Source organism: Musa acuminata, chromosome BXJ1-4 (assembly GCF_036884655.1).
Source record: "Musa acuminata AAA Group cultivar baxijiao chromosome BXJ1-4, Cavendish_Baxijiao_AAA, whole genome shotgun sequence".
In the NCBI taxonomy this organism is placed as follows: domain Eukaryota; kingdom Viridiplantae; phylum Streptophyta; class Magnoliopsida; order Zingiberales; family Musaceae; genus Musa; species Musa acuminata.
In genome coordinates, this window is record NC_088330.1 from 36,941,083 (window position 1) to 36,959,594 (window position 18,512).

The following is an 18,512-nucleotide window of genomic DNA, read 5'->3' on the forward strand; positions in this document are numbered from 1 at the left end:
ATGACATATATATTATTTAAAAATTGATAATTAGTTATTATAAAAATATTTAAATAAAGAAAAAAATTTAATCATATTAAAATTATCAGAACATGATTATAAAATAATTAGTATTTTTTAAAAAAAATAATTTTATGATAATTAATGATCAAAATTAAGATTTTTTTTTTAATAACATCTATGATCAAATTATTTAAGTAAAAAAAATATGACCGTATTTTCGGCCAAGTAAAAAAGAGGCGCCAAAGTAAAATGAATTTGAGGGTAATGTCTCGCGCTGGAAGTGGTCGGAGTTGTTCCATCCATGTACAAGAGCCGGCTGCAGGAGCTCTGCCAACGGCGGCACTGGGAGCTGCCGCAGTACACCGCCTCCCGGGACGGCCCCGACCACAGCCCCCTATTCCGAGCCACCGTCACCGTCAACGGCGCCGCCTTCCACTCCCCCGACGACTCATGCTCCTCCAAGCAAGCCCAGGATAGGGCTGCCCAGGTCGCCTTTGAGCAGCTCTCTGCCGAGGACCCGCCGACCGCCCCTTCGTGGCCCCTTCCTGTCGCCCTCGGTGAGTTCAACCGCTTCTTTGGGATCTTGGGTTTTCAGGTTCGTCGTAGCGGAAATAGCTCCGTCTGCGGTTCTTCGTCTTACGGATCGCGTAAAGGTGGCATTTTGAAGCGGTTTGTGTTGCCGGCTTTAAATATACGAGAGAAATTGCTTTAGGAATGGATTTATTACACAGTAGAGTGGGTCTTTCCGTGGATTATGTGCATTTGGAAGAGTGTTTCTTCTTTTCTTCTTACTTTGTATGATTTCTGTTTGGTATTTGCAGGCCTTGTTCTTGTGTTGGTGCCTTGAATTACTTGATATATTCTTATCAAGAAGATTACTTGATATTGGAAACACTATGATCAGTATTTTTGTTTTTTATTTGTTATATCCTACTCGAACATGTATTTTAACAGTGAGGATGCGGTGAACAGTGAGTTGAGTTATTATTTGAGATTAAAAGGTGTGTGATGAAGAGAAGGCATAGTCAAGCTTTTTCTAGTTGTTTATTGGTTTTTAAAATAATTGTATGTTTTTTTAATGTTCTATCTATATGTTAGTTATTTTTTAATGTTTGGACGTTTTTGTCTGAACATTGGGTGCTGATTGATGTTTTCATGCATGGTTTTGTTTGCATACATGGTTATAGAAGAATCAATGGATAATTGCATAGGATAAGATGGAAGCATTAGTGGTTTCTTTGAAGGGTACTTGTGGATTGGAGGCAGGTGATTTGCCTAGAAAATTTAGGCAGTATCTCTAGGTGGTCAAAGTGGAACATCAAATACATGCTATATAATATCACTTATATGTTTAGTAAGAGGTTCTAAATAAGATGTGGCAAGCAATAAGATTCTGGCCAACCATTACTCTTTTTCTTTTTCTATATGATTTGCTGTCTTTCATAAAAGATTGTGAGAAAAATCAGATACATCTAATAATGTTGTTGTCAGGTCATGGTACTCAAAACTTTGTTCATGCAATCCAGTGATGTCATGTGATCTAAATCAAAGTGTACCTAAAAATCCCTATCCTCTCTTTTCTTGAGATGTGATAAGATGCGGCAAGCAATAAGATACTGGCCAACCATTACTCTTTTTCTTTTTCTATATGATTTGCTGTCTTTCATAAAAGATTGTGAGAAAAATCAGATACATCTAATAATGTTGTTGCAGGTCATGGTACACAAAACTTTGTTCATGCAATCCAGTGATGTAATGTGATCTAGATCAAAGTGTACCTAAACAATCCCTATCCTCTCTTGTCTTGAGATGTGATAGAATCTTGACCATAGGTTCATATTGTGGGTCAAGCAATTCATTTAATGATGAGATCCAACTTCAATGTCTTTTTTTTTTTTTATGTTAGTTGGTTGTGTTTTATAATTTGCTAAACTCTTTCTTATACTTTAGAATATTCTGTGGTAACAATTCTGTAAGATATAAAAGAAAACTTGAATTTGTTTTTTAACACTTAGACTAGAGAAAATTAAAACTGAAGTTACATTCTATATATGAGAAATTTTTAAAGTTTTGAGGTAATAGGATATTAGTAACAGCTCATTTTAAATAAAAAAGGACTTGGTTAAAAATATGACATTGGTTTCCTAAATATTTTTTAGTGGGCTCAGTGAGGTGCATGTGGTTAGTTTCTGTTAATGAAACTTGTTTTTTGTTTTTAATTGGTAGATATGATACTTCATCATGTCCACATTTTTCTTTGCAATCTCATGACTCATCCAACTATAGGCCCTCCACCATTTATGATAACATCCTTATCTTGACAACATTGTCTAAGAATGGAGGTAAAGACAAACATTATTTACGCTAAGGGATTATTGTGATACTAGCGTTTTAGTTGTTGTTACCTCATTAAAATAGAACTATGCATCCATTCCAAGTGACATAGACCCCATTTTTAATCCTTGGTCTATGAAGAATTAAGATATTGAGTTAGATGATTTGTATGCAACTTTTTGTTAGGGAGGGAGAGAACTCAAATCAAAAGAAAAATCCATAGATCAACAAATAAATAACATACCAAAAGTTGATGTAAGATTAACATGGTTTAGCACTTTTCATCTTTTTTAAGGAGAAAATCAAATTCTTCATCACGTAAGATTAATTACAACACGCTTGAGTTATCCTCACTTAGGCACGACTCTCCCTATATATCCTCTGACATAAACGCCAAAGAATTTACACATTTTTCTCACTCTCTTCAGAAATCCTAGGGAGAAACTCAGGACAGGGGATATTTATAGAATAATCAAATCCTAATTTTCAATATTTTCTTCTTTCACGAGGGCTCCTCATTCTAGGATTCCTTGTCCTCCCAGGACATTGGCTCCAAGAATCTCAAATACTTGTCAATCCCAATAATTTTCAATATGTCAGTATAATGTTAATGCAAAACATTTTTCTTAGTTACATTTTGATGTACAGAGCTTCAAGATGTTTATGCCTTACATTCCTTAAAAAGTCAGTGATAAATCTTTGCCTGTTACATTTTAAGCTTAATTAGTAACATGGCGGATGGCCAAGTACCCTTTGCCCACATTGTTTCCAATCTTGAGCATGTCCTTTTGTCTTCTAATGATAACTGATATTAGAGAGAAATCTTTTAGGTATTTATTATAATAGATTGGTATGGTCGGTTATACTAGGAAATATTTTTGATGTTATTGTTGTCTATCTGGCCAAATGTGACAAAATACATTACTATACTATGTTAGATATCTAAAATATGTTTGCGGTCATGTATTTGTGCTTGTATTTAGCACCATGTGCATATAAATATTGTATTGTTAAATTGATTTTTGCTCTTCGGAAGTGCTAAATAGAGCGGTAATTAAATTCTTTAGGTTCACTAAGTAAATGCTTGATAAGTGTGGCTACAATGTTAAAAGATCATTTTGGAATAAACAACAAAAAAGCAACGTAAATGTTTCCTAATGTATTAAGCTTTATATTGTCTATTGTTTGGTAAATTAGCTTTGTTAGGTATTAGACTGCTTGTCGCTCTATTATGTTGCCCTCCATTATGACTTCGTTCATTTTGCATAAGAAAGCCTTCTTCTGTATTTCTTGCAGATAGTCAAGTTTCATACAAGAATCAACTTCAAATTTATCTGCAAAAGAAAAATAAAGGTTTACCATCGTATTTCTCTGTTCATGATGGTTCTCCGATCCGTCATTTTAAGGCTATTGTTAAAATCGATGGACAAAGTTTCGAGAGTACAGGGTATTTTCATACAATTAAGGAAGCCGAACAATCTGCTGCAATGGTTGCTTTGATGTCTTTGTTTCCGAAAGGAAATGAACAGGCAAGTAATAGCCTTTTTCTAGTTCATCCTTCTATCTTAATCTGTGTCCTCAATTGTTTTGTTGTATTTTGTAGGATGATGCTGTTTACAAGAACCTTCTGCAAGAATTGATGCAGAAACATGGGTTTCCCTTGCCAAAATATACCACAATCAGCTATGGTGAAAGTCATATTCCTTCCTTTTCATCTACAGTGGAAATTAAAGGTGAATTTTTTAAAGGAGATGTTGCAAAAACCAAGAAACAGGCAGAGATGAATGCTGCAAAGGTCGCTTGGTCTCACCTTAAGGAAGGTAAGTTAGTGGGTATTTTACAACTGGGCTATTATTTTGTGATCTTTAGACAAAAGCCTAAATATTTTCTCAAGGTGTGTTGGATGTAGTTGACAAGCAGAGTTCTTATTCCCACCATCAATGTGAAATTATTATATGTTTATTCTTTTTTGTGAGGATGTGTTAAGGAGATCTCCAAATATAGTAATCAGAAGAGATGAAATAAATACTGTTAGTGGTACGAAGAGAGGCAAGGAAGATCATAAAAGACTTTAATAAAAAAATATAAATAAAGATTTAAGTACTCTGAACTTGACTAAACATATGACTTTTTATAGATCTTAATGGTGGCAAAAGATACATACAGTCGACCCATATAGTTGAGACTTATGACTTTGTTGTTGTTGTTGTTCTTTTTTGTGGATGAGAACTCATGTACTAATTAAAACCAAAGCCATAACCAATGTGAAACAACCCAGGTCGTTGTATTACACAAAAGTTATACCTTTTTATTTTAAGAAGTTAGGTAACTAGAATCTAGGCTCTTCTTGAAAACTAACCATGAGAAACATTGAGAGCAATTGGCATTACTTCCAAGGGATGAAGAGTAGGGTTCTTCATCCCACCATCAGTGATGAAGTTTTAATTAGAGTTTGCCAAGAACCAACTGTTCTATAACCTTGGAAAATTCCCACAATAAGGATTCTAGACATATACAGTTCACCGTATTAATGACATTTAATTGATGGTAGCTTTCATTTAAACTAATATTGGATTTTGCATCAACTCCCATGTTTTTTGCCCCTAATGTCTAGTTAATTCTATTGTGGTGCTTTAGATTGTCTCATGAAAATGTTGTTCTTTTAGCTTTTTGAAAATCAGATCATGCTCAAAGGTTATTTATCTTCTACAACTCTGATTATACTACTACATGCAGGATTTTTTTAAACTAATTCAGTGAGGTCTAAGAGTTATTATGGTAGTCTGTTAAAAACAGTTAAGGATTTTAGATGTTGGCTAGATATATTGTTACAGCAATATTTAGCTACTAACTTGGATTGAAGAAGTTTAATTGATTCACTACCTACAGAAATATCAAGCAGATTTCCATCTGATCTTTTGGCAAAATGGCAAGTGCTAGTTGCATCTGAACCTGTCATTTCAAGATCAGACACAATAACAAACTTGAAGCATTTGAAGCCAAGTGTTGATGCCCATAAGATGGATGACATTATTTCAGGTGATATTCTGGTTATTGTTAGTCAGATGCATGAGAATATCTAAATTTGATAACTTGTTACTTTGAATTCCTTCTTTGCATGTAAAATCACACTCGCATGTGTCTCTATTCAGAGTTTGTCCAGGAGGGAACATAATTTGTATTTCTCTTGTTCAAAATGGCAGAATGGTTTTTTGCATTCTACGGAGACATGCTTCATCCATATAGATTGACATATCAAACCCCCATATTTGGTGCACTAGATAGGAGTATTTAGGGCATCTTGATGAGACATTTCACTGGCATGTTTTGTGCACTTAATAGAAATTTCATCAACTCTGATTATGCTTAGTTTTAATTTGCAGATGGTCATGGAGAGGCTTCTGGGTTAACTGTATCTCCTCCTTGTGATCAGATAATTAATTCAGCCAAAGAAGTCATGAATACTGATGGTTCCTTCCGTCATTCAGCTCCCTATACAGATGAGCATAACCCTGAGATTACCATCAACAAAAACGATACTGTCTCTCTGGTTCATAAACGAGAAGCTGCGGATGTTATGAAGAATGGGAAAACCCTGCAAGGTGCTATGTCTGATGATGGGAGCTCAGCTCTATCCTCAAATTCTAATGCCTCCAATATCCATGCCAAAACTGCTACTGAACCTCCTATAGGCAGAAACACTGTATTGTTGTGTAATAGAGTGCGGATCTATCCAAACAAATCTGATCTGGTTTTGCCTGAAGATGCAATTCCATTGCCTTGTAGTGATGATAGCTGGGTGGCTGTCAGCTTCGATTTATGAAGTCATGAAGGTAATTGCAACTTGCAAGGATCATCTCATGCCACGGTAATGCACTGTGTTTCAACAGAGTTTTTAACTGTGTTACTTATGGCAGGTGGGTTTTCAGCATGATGACGTGTTTTTGGAACATCTGCAAATTTTATTCATGGTGATCAGATTTCGGCGCAGGATTTATACAAATGTGTGTTTATCGTTTACATTTCACAGGCAGATTTGTCTGATGCTGTGATGTTAATGGGTTGTGAGTTGGTCATCAAACTTACAAGAGGCCTTTCCTTATATTAGATTTGAAAGTTTAACTAGAATGGGTATAGAAATCTGAATTTTCATGTTTGATCTTTAACATTTCATGGAAAAGTGGGAAAGATGAAGACATACTTATTACTCCCTCTACCTAATGTTCATCTTTGCAATGGAATGGAATTAAGTTCTTATGCCACAAGCATCCCCTGTTTGTTTTTTCTTATTAAAATGATTAATCTCTCTAAATGTTTGATGTTCCAAATATGATGCTGTGAGAAGATTATTGATCTTTAAAGTTAGACTATAAAAGGCTACCTTTACTATTAGTAGAAAATTATGAACACTTGACAATCATATTTTGTAGTCAAAATCAAACAAAAAATCTTTTGGGTAACATCAAGAGATGTAGTAGTTTAGTCATAATTAGATAAAAACAGTTAAATTACATTTTTAATTTGGTACAAATCAATAAATAATTTTGGATGAGATATTTGGAATTTTCAGATGCAGGTAGCCAAAATGAATGTATTCTCTCAAGTAAAATATCTATATTTAATCTATTCCTTTAAATTTAATTTTAGTGTGTGTGTATATATATATATATATATATATATATATATATATATTGTCGCCCTGTGCAAGGATATGTTTGTAAAAGCACAGTTCCCTATCACTCCTAATTATGACGAGTAGAAAGCATTTCAATTCCTCCCGAAACAAAAGCATTTCTGTTTTGAGTTTCTTGATGCGGTTTGGGCCGTCTACGCGCTCGGCCGCCGCCTTCAAACCCCGTGTCTCCCTCACCTCCGACGCCGGTCTCCGCCATCGCCACCACCCCGTCCTCTCCCGCCTCCCGACCTCCCCTTCCCTTCCCCACCTCCTCCAAGCCCACGCCCGGCTCCTCGTCCTCGGCCTCGCCGCGCACCGCGCCTCCCTCGCCCACCTCCTTGCCCTCTGCGCCGCCCTCTCCCCCCCGGCACCCCCGCGCTACTTCCGCCTCCTGTACGCCGCCATCGCCCGCCCCAACGTCTTCGCCAGCAACAACCTCCTCCGCTGTCTCGCCCGCTCCGACTGCGACGCCGCTCGCGATGCCCTCCCCTTCTACGCCCACATGCGCCGCGCCGGGATCCCGACGAACAACTACACTTTCCCCTTCGTCCTCCAGGCGTGCAGCCGCGACCCAGTGTTCGTTGAAGGCACCCAGGTCCATAGCCACGCGGTGAAGTGTGGGCTTGAGGAAGATTTGTACGTAAGGAACGCGTTCATAAGCTTCTACAGCTCGTGCGGTGAACTGAACCATGCAAGAAGAGTTTTTGATGAGTTTCCAGGGCAGCGGGATCTGGTTTCTTGGAATGCAATACTAGCCGGGTATGCTCGGGCGGGGGGGACGGATGTTGCACAGGAGCTGTTCGATAGAATGCCTGAGAGGGACCCAATTTCTTGGAGCACCATGATCATGGGCTACGTTCAAAGCGGAGCCTTGGAGAAGGGATTGGAGTTGTTCAGGGAGCTGGTCGGAAAGGGATTGACGGTAAATGAGGCTACATTGGTGACCGTCCTCTCGGCATCGGCACAACTGGGACTGCTCGAGGTAGGCCAATTCATCCACTCCACCATTAGATCCATGGATTTCCCGTTCACTCTCGCTCTTGGCACAGCGTTGGTGGACATGTATGCAAAATGTGGGTGCATCGAGCTGTCAAGGCACACATTTGATGAGATGAAGCAAAGGAATGTGTTTGCTTGGAATGCTATGATTTGTGGATTGGCCACGCATGGATTAGGGAAGGAAACACTCGAGCTGTTTCAACGATTTCTTGGTGAAGGACTACGCCCCACAGGTGTGACCTTCGTCGGCGTTCTAAATGCATGCAGCCGTGCCGGTTTGGTTGCAGAAGGCCGTCGGTTTTTCAAGCTCATGATAGAAGAGTATGGTAATGAGCCAGAGATGGAACACTACGGTTGCATTGTGGATCTTTTGGGTCGTGCAGGTCTCGTGCATGAAGCTTATGAATTGATCCAAGGAATGAGCATGGCACCTGATCCTGTACTGTGGGGAATTTTGTTGGGGGCGTGCAAAGTGCACGGATTGGTGGATTTGGGTGTGAGCATAGGGAACAAATTGATTGAGTTAGAACCAGAACACGATGGGCATTATGTTCTTCTTGCTGGTGTGTATGCCAAGGCAAATAGATGGGAGGATGTTGCCAAGGTCAGGCGATTGATGGCTCACCGAGGAACCAATAAGGTTGCTGGTTGGAGCTTGATGGAGGTCCATGGAACAGTGCATAAGTTCGTGGCAGGAGATAAGGAGCATAAAGACTCTGTAGAGATCCACAAGACACTGGAGATGGTCATTATGAGATTGACAGAAGCTGGTTATTCACCGGATGTGTCTGCTGTGCTGCATGATATCGGTGATGAGGAGAAGGTTCATGTGATGAAGGAGCACAGTGAAAGATTGGCCATTGCTTTTGGGTTGATGGTGGTGGAGAGAGGACGTCCCATTCGCATTGTGAAGAACTTGAGGGTTTGTGGGGACTGTCATGAGTTCAGCAAGATGGTGACGAAGGTGTTTGGGAGGGAGATTGTGGTGAGGGATGGGAGTAGGTTTCACCATTTAAAGGAAGGCAAGTGTTCCTGCTTTGATTACTGGTGAGAGAGAGAGAGATAGAGAGAGAGGAATGGATGGGTCTAACACACTTTGATGAAGCTGATGTGCAATTTGATTCTCAGCACGTTTAGGTTATATCTCGAGTCTCTGTCGCATTGGTATTATTCCATGACCAAGTCAGTCAATATGAGCTCCTTTAAGATCCGAAGAAAGCATTGAGTTGAGGGTATCAGTTCTCTACAGAAACGATCCAATCTCCTGCACAAGTTGCCAATTGGGACTTTATGCTTGGTTTGGATATAACCTCATGGAGGTCAAGAACATCCCCAAGTTGCTGCGCTGCCCCAACCAAAGATACGATCCAAAGAGGATTTTTTGTTCTCGAGTAAAGCTGAAGCCATGGAACCAATTGGATGATGAGATCCACAGTTGGAACCTTAATAAAGATTTAGCAGAAATAGATAATCTTGTTCATCATGCAGCAGTAACATTTTATGATACAAACAGGTGAGGATATTCCAAACAAGTCCAATCTTTCTTTGCCTTTGTTGCTCCAAACAGAATAGATTTATGATGAAAGCACTAATGAAATGGAGGTGTCAAAAGATGAGTACTGATGTCTCCACACGAAACAATTGTTTCAGCTACTTCGAAAAATATGAGCACTGATCCAACTAATACATATTACACATTCCACGTAAAATACATGTTACGGTCACATCAACGAACAAAAACTACAATTTGATCACAATATAGAAATTTCAAAAAAATTTAGTCATGCTGATTAACTTCTGCTCACCTGAACAGGCAGCTACACTTTTCGTTTTCCCTGAGCTTCTTTCGTAGAAACCTGTTAAAAAAATTACTGTATATCATGAATTGTCCAAAGACAAAAGATTCTAACTTGCTGATATTTCTAGATGTCTATCGCAATCAACTAGAGGTAGTATATGATTTTGCATTCGCACACACACATCAATAAGGTTACAAAATAAAAAAGATCAAATTCTTTAACAATCAGTTGTACAAAACTATACAATGCAGTCTGATATAATCAGTATGATCACCTGCATATTTCTCGCAGAAAACAAAATTAAGTTCACTTAATCGACTACAGTCAATTCTTATCTCTCATCAAGTATATCGAATGGCAGACAGAGAGAAAGAGAGAGAGAGAGAAGAGAGAGAGAGAGAGAGAGTTTATATTGAATTATTTACACGTATTGGTTCTAAATATACTTCTGCAGTCACATACAGAGTAAAACTATATCTGGTGCCACACAAATTAATGATCCAAAATGTGTAAGTCACTGAAAATATAGTCAAATAAACTGAAAGAAATAAGGTGCCAAATAGCTCCAGACTAATTATAGCAGAAAAAACTTCTCCAAAAAAAGACTACAACACACAAAAGAAACTACTAATATCTTGGTATGATTTCTCAAAGGAGAAACCTTTGTTACCTTTGTGAGTGTATAATCATTGAAAAAACAGCTATTGAACACTGAAATGATGATCGTTGCAAAGAATGCTTTGTGAGAACTAAGAACATACACCATGATACAGGACCCTCTTTCCTATACTTCTCATGTGAACAAGAAGCAAGAAGAGATTAGTTTCAAAGCATAAACAATCGGTGCTCTCATCCTTCTGAAAAGAAAACCAAAGAAATAGAATATTTCACTTACTCGCTATGAAGCTGACAGGTTCTGCCCAAGGCCTGTGTGATGTGCAGGTGAACTTGCTAAAGACTGTCCAGATTTTGTAATGGTTGGTGTTGGACCAGGAACTTGAGCATACTGAGAAACAGGTGAACGTGATACAGAAGCATCTTGAAGGAGAGACAGTGGAGATGCCGTTGGAGTTCGACGTGGAAACTGAGAGATAGATACATTTCCAGAGGATCTTGGTGATGACCTTCTTGTAGGTAACATGTTTATCTTGATCCTACAGAAGTAACCCACTGAATCCACGAAGGCAAACTATAAAAGAAAAGGAAGAAGAGAGAATTACAAACTTTCACGTACTTGTTGTGGACATCAACATACTCGTCTGTCTCATCCAATATCTCTTCCTACAAGAACAATTCAGAGGCAATTGTCAGCTGCGACATGTGAAATTTGAGACATGTAAACAAATCATAAAGTTAGCACGTGGAAAGTCATATGCCAACTCAGAAAAGGTTATTAAATATAGAGACCACTGCAAAGGATGGAAAGTGTCCAAATATAAACGACATGAAGTTGCACAATCATACAAGAAATTCTCCCTGGCTGTAGTGACATGCAGATATATTACCAAAATTGATGTCTACGCTAGTAGAACTCTCTCTCTCTCTCACTCTCTCTTTTCATGGTAAGATTAATGATGCAAACCTTTTATTATCTTCCATTATGCCAACTATGGAGAAAAATACTAGTTTTGCTCAAAGCATGGAAAAATGTTTAATCATCAATGGTAAAAGAATAAGTTGTATGATCCAACATTCACAAAGTGAAGTTGCAAACTACCCATCACAAACCATTTAAGTAACCGTAAGTTGTGTATAACATGATTGTTAGGTTATGTTAAATTATAATAACTGTCTTTGAGTTTGAATTGACAGCTTAGGTCCATGACATGGAGCTATGTGCAATTTAGAAATTACAATTTCATGATATAAGGTGAGATATAACTGGAAGAGGAAGTATCATCTGTTGTTTGTCAAAAATGTAAACACAGTATAAGACAAGAATAATTATCATGCATCAGAAAACATTTCTACACTATTTCCATAAGCAAGGTAAAATAGACTTATTTTATTAAGGCTTACATTACATGATCAATATATACCGCAAATATTGCAGAAAGCATGGCGAAAGATGGATCATCCTTAAAAAAGCTATTTACATACTAATAAGTACAACAAAGAAAGCATAATTCAATAATAAATAGAATAGGAATATATGCACTCAGCTTTTCAGGTAGTCGAGTAAAAATATTATGTATGACAGCTATGCATATCAACATATGGGCGATCAAGTAAAGCATAATATTAATGAGGGTTAGTCTAAAAAACTGTTCAGAAGTATATCAGCTAGATGATCTCCACCTGTAGCAATTCCTCCATAACATCTTCCATTGTTATAATTCCAACTACTTCTTCATCTAATGAATAACTTGGAAGCGAATCAGAATTAACATCAAGGATATTGTCATGTCGCCCTCGTTCAAATTTTTTGACCTGTGAGCGTGAATCTCCTTGTTTATCTATGTTGCTTCTCTTCACAGGACTGTGAAATCCCTGAATACTACTACTCACAGGGGACGCGTTGGTAATATTATTCAAATGCGCAGCCATAACTGACAGAGATCCATCTCCTGGAAAATCAAGAATCACTCCATATGCAAATCACAAGCTTTTGCCACAATATACAAGTGCTTTCACATATTAAGCTAGCGATTGTTTAATACTTCAGATGGAAATTGATTATTGAACAAACAATTAGAATAAGATGATGACATATATATACAAGCATCAAGCAATACCATGGGCTTCATTGTGGTTCCTACTCTGGTCCATTCTGTTATCTGAGGGACTGGTTTTGCTCTTTTCTGTTGTTAAGTCACTGTCTTTTATGCGTTTAACAACCACAGCCATGTGACTGTGGCCTTTCTGGAATTCATTCAGGATGTCATACAGAGGAAGGTCATCGTAGACCCTGGTAAAACCGAAGTGGTGTTAAAATCCTTTAAAAGCATGACTGGAATAAAGAATCCAGGAGCACGAAGAGAACTATATGTATATATACACATCAAGTTAAAACTATGTCCATATGTGAATATGAAATAGCAAACATTAAATGTATCAAAAAGAAATTTTATTTTGTAATCCATTTAAAATTAAGAGCTAATAAAATTAGAATGGTATTAATATTCATTAAAATGTTTAGGCACTACAGTGAATTCATGAAAAAATATTTAATCTATCTTATATACATAAATTTCTACTTTGCAACTTCTCTGACAAGTAATTGTTTTCCATTGAATATATTCAAGTCCAAATTTTTTATTTATTCTAGAAGTTGTTATGTCTAAATGTTTTATTTAATTTAAAAGTTAGATGTGATTGTGGGCTTTCTCTAGTATACAACAGAGGTCGTAAAATAAGTAAAAGGCCACCTGTAAGTCTAACTCCAGTAACATATAATTCCATTGCGTCAGTCCTTGGTTTCCCCATTTATAGCAAGAATGTTTTTCATCAGATAATTCCAGCATAATGTCAGAGGTCAACAAGATGAGACAATATCAACTGGTGCCACCCTTGCTGTATTTTAAAAACTACTTCGATGGGTCCTTGAGTGAAATTGATGCTGTATTTCGCAACCTACTTTGGTATGCCATTGGGTTAAATCCATTAATACCAAAATGGACTCTGTTATGGAACCTTTTGCACAATGACCTAGTAAAAGAGGTCCAGGTGTGTTTTTGCTTTCCTTTTTTTTTTCTTAAAGAGGTCCAGGTGTTACCACCTTGCAACATGCAACTAACAGTTATTTTGTTGTATCATAAAAGCAATTGATATCTTGATCCTACATCTTCTATAAAGAATCCTCCAAAAAATCAAAATGATGTGCATAATCAAAACAAATTTGTTTACTGTACTGTATAAGAAAAATATTGTTTATTGTTACAAGTGATGACGGCATAGTGTCTCAATATCCAGGTGGAAGTTGTTCCTTTAATATCCATGTGATCGAAATGTTCAAGTCATGGAAACAGTCACTCTGATTATAGGGATAAAGATGAATAAAATGACCCTCCCAACATGCCAAATTGGCGCAACCTCATGCACTACATACTTCGATAGTCCCCTTTTTTCTAATTTTAATGGCATTAGCATGGCTTAGCATACATGCTTATTCTCTAATTGTAGTTTTTTGAAACTTTACATCATCTCTTAGACTCTGCTAGCCCCTTCTGCAGAAGAGCGAGGATGTCTAGAGTTGTTTATTGAGGAAACAACCATGTATTATAGCGTTGTACATCTCAATAAAATCAGAACTACAACTGTTGATATATCATATCTGAAATACCAAATATCATACCTTTTTCTAAGCATGAGATTCTTAATATGTTCCAATTTTATACCTATTCAGATTTTAACAAAATGATGAATAATTAGTCCTTTATAACTGTCACATGCAAAAGAAAGAACCACAAATAATTTTAAACAGAAATGGAATATGATGTTATAGGATGCTCTTCATACCAGTAACAAATGGTATATTGCAACACCTCCTTATAAAAAAGGATAAACATATAATCGCTCACAACAAAAATTTATTATTTCCTCAGCTTATTATTACTTCGCAATGACACAGTTCTGTTTTTTTTACTGACACATTTAGAATATAAACATCAAAGGTTACCTTTCAATTGTTAACAATGATTATGATATGTTTAACAGTATTGTTAGGTTAACTTCACATTGCTGCTCACTTGTTTATATGTAGAACATGAGCGATGAAAGCCAGTTAGGTGGCATCCGGTTTCATTAAGCCACATGTCACATCAGAATACATCAATACATCTATGCTATACTTCTTCAAGACATAAGTCAGGTCATACCTTGGTATCCTTCTTATGGTAACATTTCTTATAGGAACTTCATCTTCAGGGCGGCAAGTGATCAAATTCTTAACCTGAGAATTAATCAAGATTTTGTAAATATGAGAGTCCTGAGCATGTTATAAACAATAAAAGATAGATATTACAGATTTTGACAATATCTACATTACAGTAAACAAGAAAATTTCAGATTATTTTTCATTACTTTCAACTTATCATCTCATTTATCTCCTTCCTGAATACAAAAGTTAGCTTCCCTTCCGACCTCTGACGTCTGACCTCTGACATATATGTATAGGAACTAGGAAGAATTAAAATAATGTATAATATGCAAACAGGATACTCAAACAATAAGCAAGGGACCAAGATGTTCCAGTTATTTACTGTACACTGTCGCCCATTACTAATCTGGGATGAATGACGGACTTCAGTCTTCAATGGTTAGTTTCTTTTAGAGGAATAGGAATGTCTTTTTATGGCAATGGTCTTTATTCGAAAGATTTGCTCCCCAGTAGAATAGTAGACCTACTTTGATTCAAAAGCACTATGATGATAATAAGTCTAATTATTCTGTATGGACAATCTTCTTAATCACTTATCATGAAATATAACTAAAAAGAAATGACTAACATTATTATTACCCTATGTTAAATTTACACTTTTCACCGGAACACAAGTAGAGGTAGTGTTTAGTACAAATCTTTTGCTGAATGACTGCTGTACATGAAGTCCTTTCACATTAAAGTTTGAGAGTGATTATGAACATTTTAAATCCTGAGCACTAAATGACATTAGAAATTATCTGACTTACTAACCAAAATAAGGCCTATAATGTTTGTTGGGCTGCCAGAGTAGATTGGTACACGGCTATGTCCTTTACTCATGATTAAACCGAGAGTGTACCTGAAAAAGAAACAGAATTAACATCATGAACTGTCAATACCTTGTTAATTAATAAAACCACATACATGTCAAGTTTAGAGTTAATATCAAGCGAAAAGGTCTCTGATATTGTTGTCATTGAATCTTGTGCAGTCTTTTGAGTCAACTCCAAAGCTCCAGCAATAATAGTAGTCTCATCATGAGTCAATTCCCCACCCTTTCCTGCCTAAGAACCAAAGAGACAATTACATGTTTGCACAAAAAAACTTGCTTAACAGAATCATAGTTCAGCAACTAGACCAATCTATTATGACACCACTACCTGATAACTATCCAGAAACTCTGATCTAGAGGAGGCTCAATATGTCACAGTGAGATCATATTCTTACAGCATCAAATACGAAACTCAAATCGGATGAATTGATCAAATCTTTTCATGCTTGTAGGAAGATGTTAGTGGAACTAGCACTATGTATAACAAAATAAGAAAAAGAGATTCTCCAAGAAATTTTTTTCTCCAATTATTTTCTATTGCAATGTTTTGTCTTTTCAAGATCACCATCACCATGTTATGGCTACACTTTAAATAGTGATTCTGAGCATCATACAAATTTTACAGAAACCTGCATCAAGCGTTTCACCAAGGTTTCTGATCCTAAACAAGATGTCATATCACACAAAAACAAAGTATAATTTTAGAATGTAACCACGTCCTATCCTTTTCAGCCAAACCTCACTCATCACAAAGCAATGACAAATGATATGGTCTAAATGTAACAAAATAGCATGCCATCCATATATTTTCACTGAATCACCTATATATGGATATGGATCAAAAAGAGTATAACAACATGCAAGTACATGTTTAAAAAGTTGCGTAGTCGATAGCACATTGGAGATCAGATCCTTTAATAAACTAATAAGCACAAATTATGTGACTTACAAAAAAACTCTTGATAATGCATTGAATTTTCTTTCATATTTTTTGTATTTCATAAATATCATATTTTCACTATATGAAGGAGAGCAAATAACCTTGGTTTTGGGTTCACAAATTATTTTAGCACATTAAAAACAAAGCAATTCATGCTAGTCACAGACTATTAAAAAAAAAAGAAGGCCCATAGCATAATTAATGCATCTATACGTTAGAAACTCTGTCAGTTCAAATGCCCAAAGATATTGTAGCTTTAGACAGTCGGTATACTAGTATCAAAGCACTTTAATCAAAGAACTTTGTAAATACTGATTAATAAGCAACATAAGGCAAACCTCATTTCCGTGCATATCCACCAGTGTCTTCAGTTCGGCTCTTCTCATAAGTGCAACATGTCCCTTGCCCAGTAGCCAGTCCAGCAACTATGCAAAGCATATTTTTGAACGGAATATAAACTAAAGTAGCTCTATGTATATCGCATTATAGTAAAGATAAGAGAGAGAAGACAGCTTCTGCCTTTTGTTTTCGTTGGAAGAAGTTGAAAAAAAAAATCTAATGGGTATAAACAAGTGAAGAAGCAAGTAGTGATTACCTTGCTAATGGGATAAGCCACTGGAAAGAAGATCAAAAGAAGCAGACGAACCACTCCGGCAGTTTTAGCTCCCACGCTCAGCCCATACCGCGAACATACAGCTTGAGGAATTATCTTAGAGAAACCAAACACGCACACAACAAAATTAACTTGTGTCTCGCCAGTGATCTTGTAGTTAAATTTATAACTGAAAGGGAAAAAGGAACTCGACTTTACTGGAAGTCACAGGAAATTACCTCGCCGAAGGTCAGGATTAGGGTTACGGATATTAGGATGGCCCCCCACGCCGGAACGAGCGAATCAAGAAATATGGGAAGCGCCTAAACGTAGATGGCATGAGAAGCAATCAGCAAGACCAAGAAACCAAATTTAGCGCACAGTGAGAGAAAGTGAGCCGGGGGAGGAAAGACAGCTGAGACCTCCATGGCGAGCGAGTTGCCGATGAGCAGGGTGCAGAGGAGGAGGTGCTGATTCTTGACCACGGGCAGAATCTTGGCTGCGGACAGAGAAGAAGAAGAAGAAGCACAACAGGGCGGTGAGTGTGACGGAGGAGAAAAAGGGGAGACAGGGCAGAGAGAGGAGACGGGGGTAGCAGACCGGCGTGAAGCTGGTCCTTGGGCTTGCCGGCCTTGACGAGGACCTCAAGGTCGACGAGGCTGAGGGACATGAGGCCGAGGGTGAGACCGGACATGAGGCCGGCGAACAAGACCAGGCCGACGCTGATGATGAGGTACACCCAGAACATCGCCTCACAGCACCGCTCCTCGCTCCCCCCCGCCATCCTCGCCTCCTCCTCCTCTGCCGCCCCGACCACCCCTTTCCCCCCCCCCCCCCTCTCTCTCTCTCTCTCTTTCTTTCTCAACCCAGCAATTAACGAGGGGAAAGCTTCACTTTACGTATCGAGATTGAAGAGAGGAGAGGAGAGAGAAGCGACGCGAAGGAAAGGGAAGGGGAAAAGAAAGGAGGCAGTTCGGGGTTTGTGGATCTTTCTTGGCTTTCAAGTCCCAAAAACACAGTAAGAAATGGAGGAGACGAGACGAGCAGACAAATCCCCATCATACAGCGCGAGCGTTTTAGGGATTTTGCCGGCGTCAGCGTGTGGGACCCACGGTAAAATAATCTGACATGTTATATTCAAATTAGTAACTGAATAAATGGGTAGGGGAGGTGTATATGTGGAGGATTTTAAAATTGCGAAAAGTATATATAAATACATATATATTATATATATAATGACAAATATATTATTTTAAACTAAATTTAATCACAGCTTTTTTTGTTAAAATACGTGATTTCGAGATGGTTTTAAGGTGCGTGTTTTGGGGTGGCGATATTTTTCCAAACCCACCCGAATCTTACCCGTCACGACTGTTGCGTCATGTGATTGGTGAGTACAAGATGGCCCTACGTCGGGCCCACCAAAATAGGTGCCGTGTACCATTATAAATAGGGAAAAAGGAAGAAAAAAATAATT

General features: G+C 37.6%; 3 protein-coding genes across 8 annotated transcripts; 2 read left to right on the plus strand and 1 right to left on the minus strand.

Moving 5' to 3' along the window:
- Window positions 1-270: 270 nt before the first annotated feature.
- LOC103983079 (double-stranded RNA-binding protein 1) lies at window positions 271-6,602 on the plus strand. Its single transcript, XM_009400235.3, has 6 exons — window positions 271-560; window positions 3,634-3,866; window positions 3,941-4,157; window positions 5,227-5,376; window positions 5,721-6,170; window positions 6,255-6,602. The coding sequence occupies exons 1-5, from the start codon at window positions 305-307 to the stop codon at window positions 6,158-6,160; spliced, it is 1,296 nt and encodes a 431-aa protein (XP_009398510.2). The 5' UTR covers window positions 271-304; the 3' UTR covers window positions 6,161-6,170; window positions 6,255-6,602.
- A 534-nt stretch (window positions 6,603-7,136) lies between these two features.
- LOC135662243 (pentatricopeptide repeat-containing protein At3g62890-like) lies at window positions 7,137-9,152 on the plus strand. Its single transcript, XM_065176625.1, has one exon. The coding sequence runs from the start codon at window positions 7,149-7,151 to the stop codon at window positions 9,060-9,062; it is 1,914 nt and encodes a 637-aa protein (XP_065032697.1). The 5' UTR covers window positions 7,137-7,148; the 3' UTR covers window positions 9,063-9,152.
- A 479-nt stretch (window positions 9,153-9,631) lies between these two features.
- On the minus strand, window positions 9,632-18,053 carry LOC103983078 (DUF21 domain-containing protein At5g52790). Of its 6 annotated transcripts, none has more exons than XR_010507682.1 (14): window positions 17,636-18,053; window positions 17,458-17,534; window positions 17,275-17,358; window positions 17,039-17,152; window positions 16,782-16,868; window positions 15,596-15,735; window positions 15,443-15,530; window positions 14,628-14,701; window positions 12,546-12,718; window positions 12,109-12,377; window positions 11,045-11,091; window positions 10,706-10,964; window positions 10,481-10,594; window positions 9,632-9,867 (listed from the first exon to the last, which is right to left on the minus strand). XR_010507682.1 is itself a non-coding variant. In XM_009400230.3 (13 exons), the coding sequence occupies exons 1-12, from the start codon at window positions 17,817-17,819 to the stop codon at window positions 10,709-10,711; spliced, it is 1,593 nt and encodes a 530-aa protein (XP_009398505.2). In that variant the 5' UTR covers window positions 17,820-18,052; the 3' UTR covers window positions 9,632-9,867; window positions 10,706-10,708. The 6 variants fall into 6 exon arrangements, 3 of the variants coding, with proteins under 3 accessions (XP_009398505.2, XP_065032706.1, XP_018680581.1); XR_671548.3 differs by having other exon boundaries at window positions 10,481-10,599; window positions 17,636-18,052; XR_010507671.1 differs by having other exon boundaries at window positions 10,481-10,964.
- Window positions 18,054-18,512: the final 459 nt, after the last annotated feature.

Bases quoted from the DNA above. Each gene is read 5' to 3' on its own strand.
- LOC103983079 (XM_009400235.3), top strand. From the start codon at position 305: ATGTACAAGAGCCGGCTGCAGGAGCTCTGCCAACGGCGGCACTGGGAG. The intron at 3,867-3,940 runs GCAAGTAATAGC...TGTATTTTGTAG, and splicing joins TTCCGAAAGGAAATGAACAG to GATGATGCTGTTTACAAGAA. The intron at 5,377-5,720 runs GTGATATTCTGG...TTTAATTTGCAG, and splicing joins GATGGATGACATTATTTCAG to ATGGTCATGGAGAGGCTTCT.
- LOC135662243 (XM_065176625.1), top strand. From the start codon at position 7,149: ATGCGGTTTGGGCCGTCTACGCGCTCGGCCGCCGCCTTCAAACCCCGT.
- LOC103983078 (XM_009400230.3), bottom strand. From the start codon at position 17,819: ATGGCGGGGGGGAGCGAGGAGCGGTGCTGTGAGGCGATGTTCTGGGTG. The intron at 12,378-12,545 runs GTATTGCTTGAT...TTGATTTTCCAG, and splicing joins GAACCACAATGAAGCCCATG to GAGATGGATCTCTGTCAGTT. The intron at 11,092-12,108 runs GTGGAGATCATC...TTGTTCTTGTAG, and splicing joins TTATGGAGGAATTGCTACAG to GAAGAGATATTGGATGAGAC.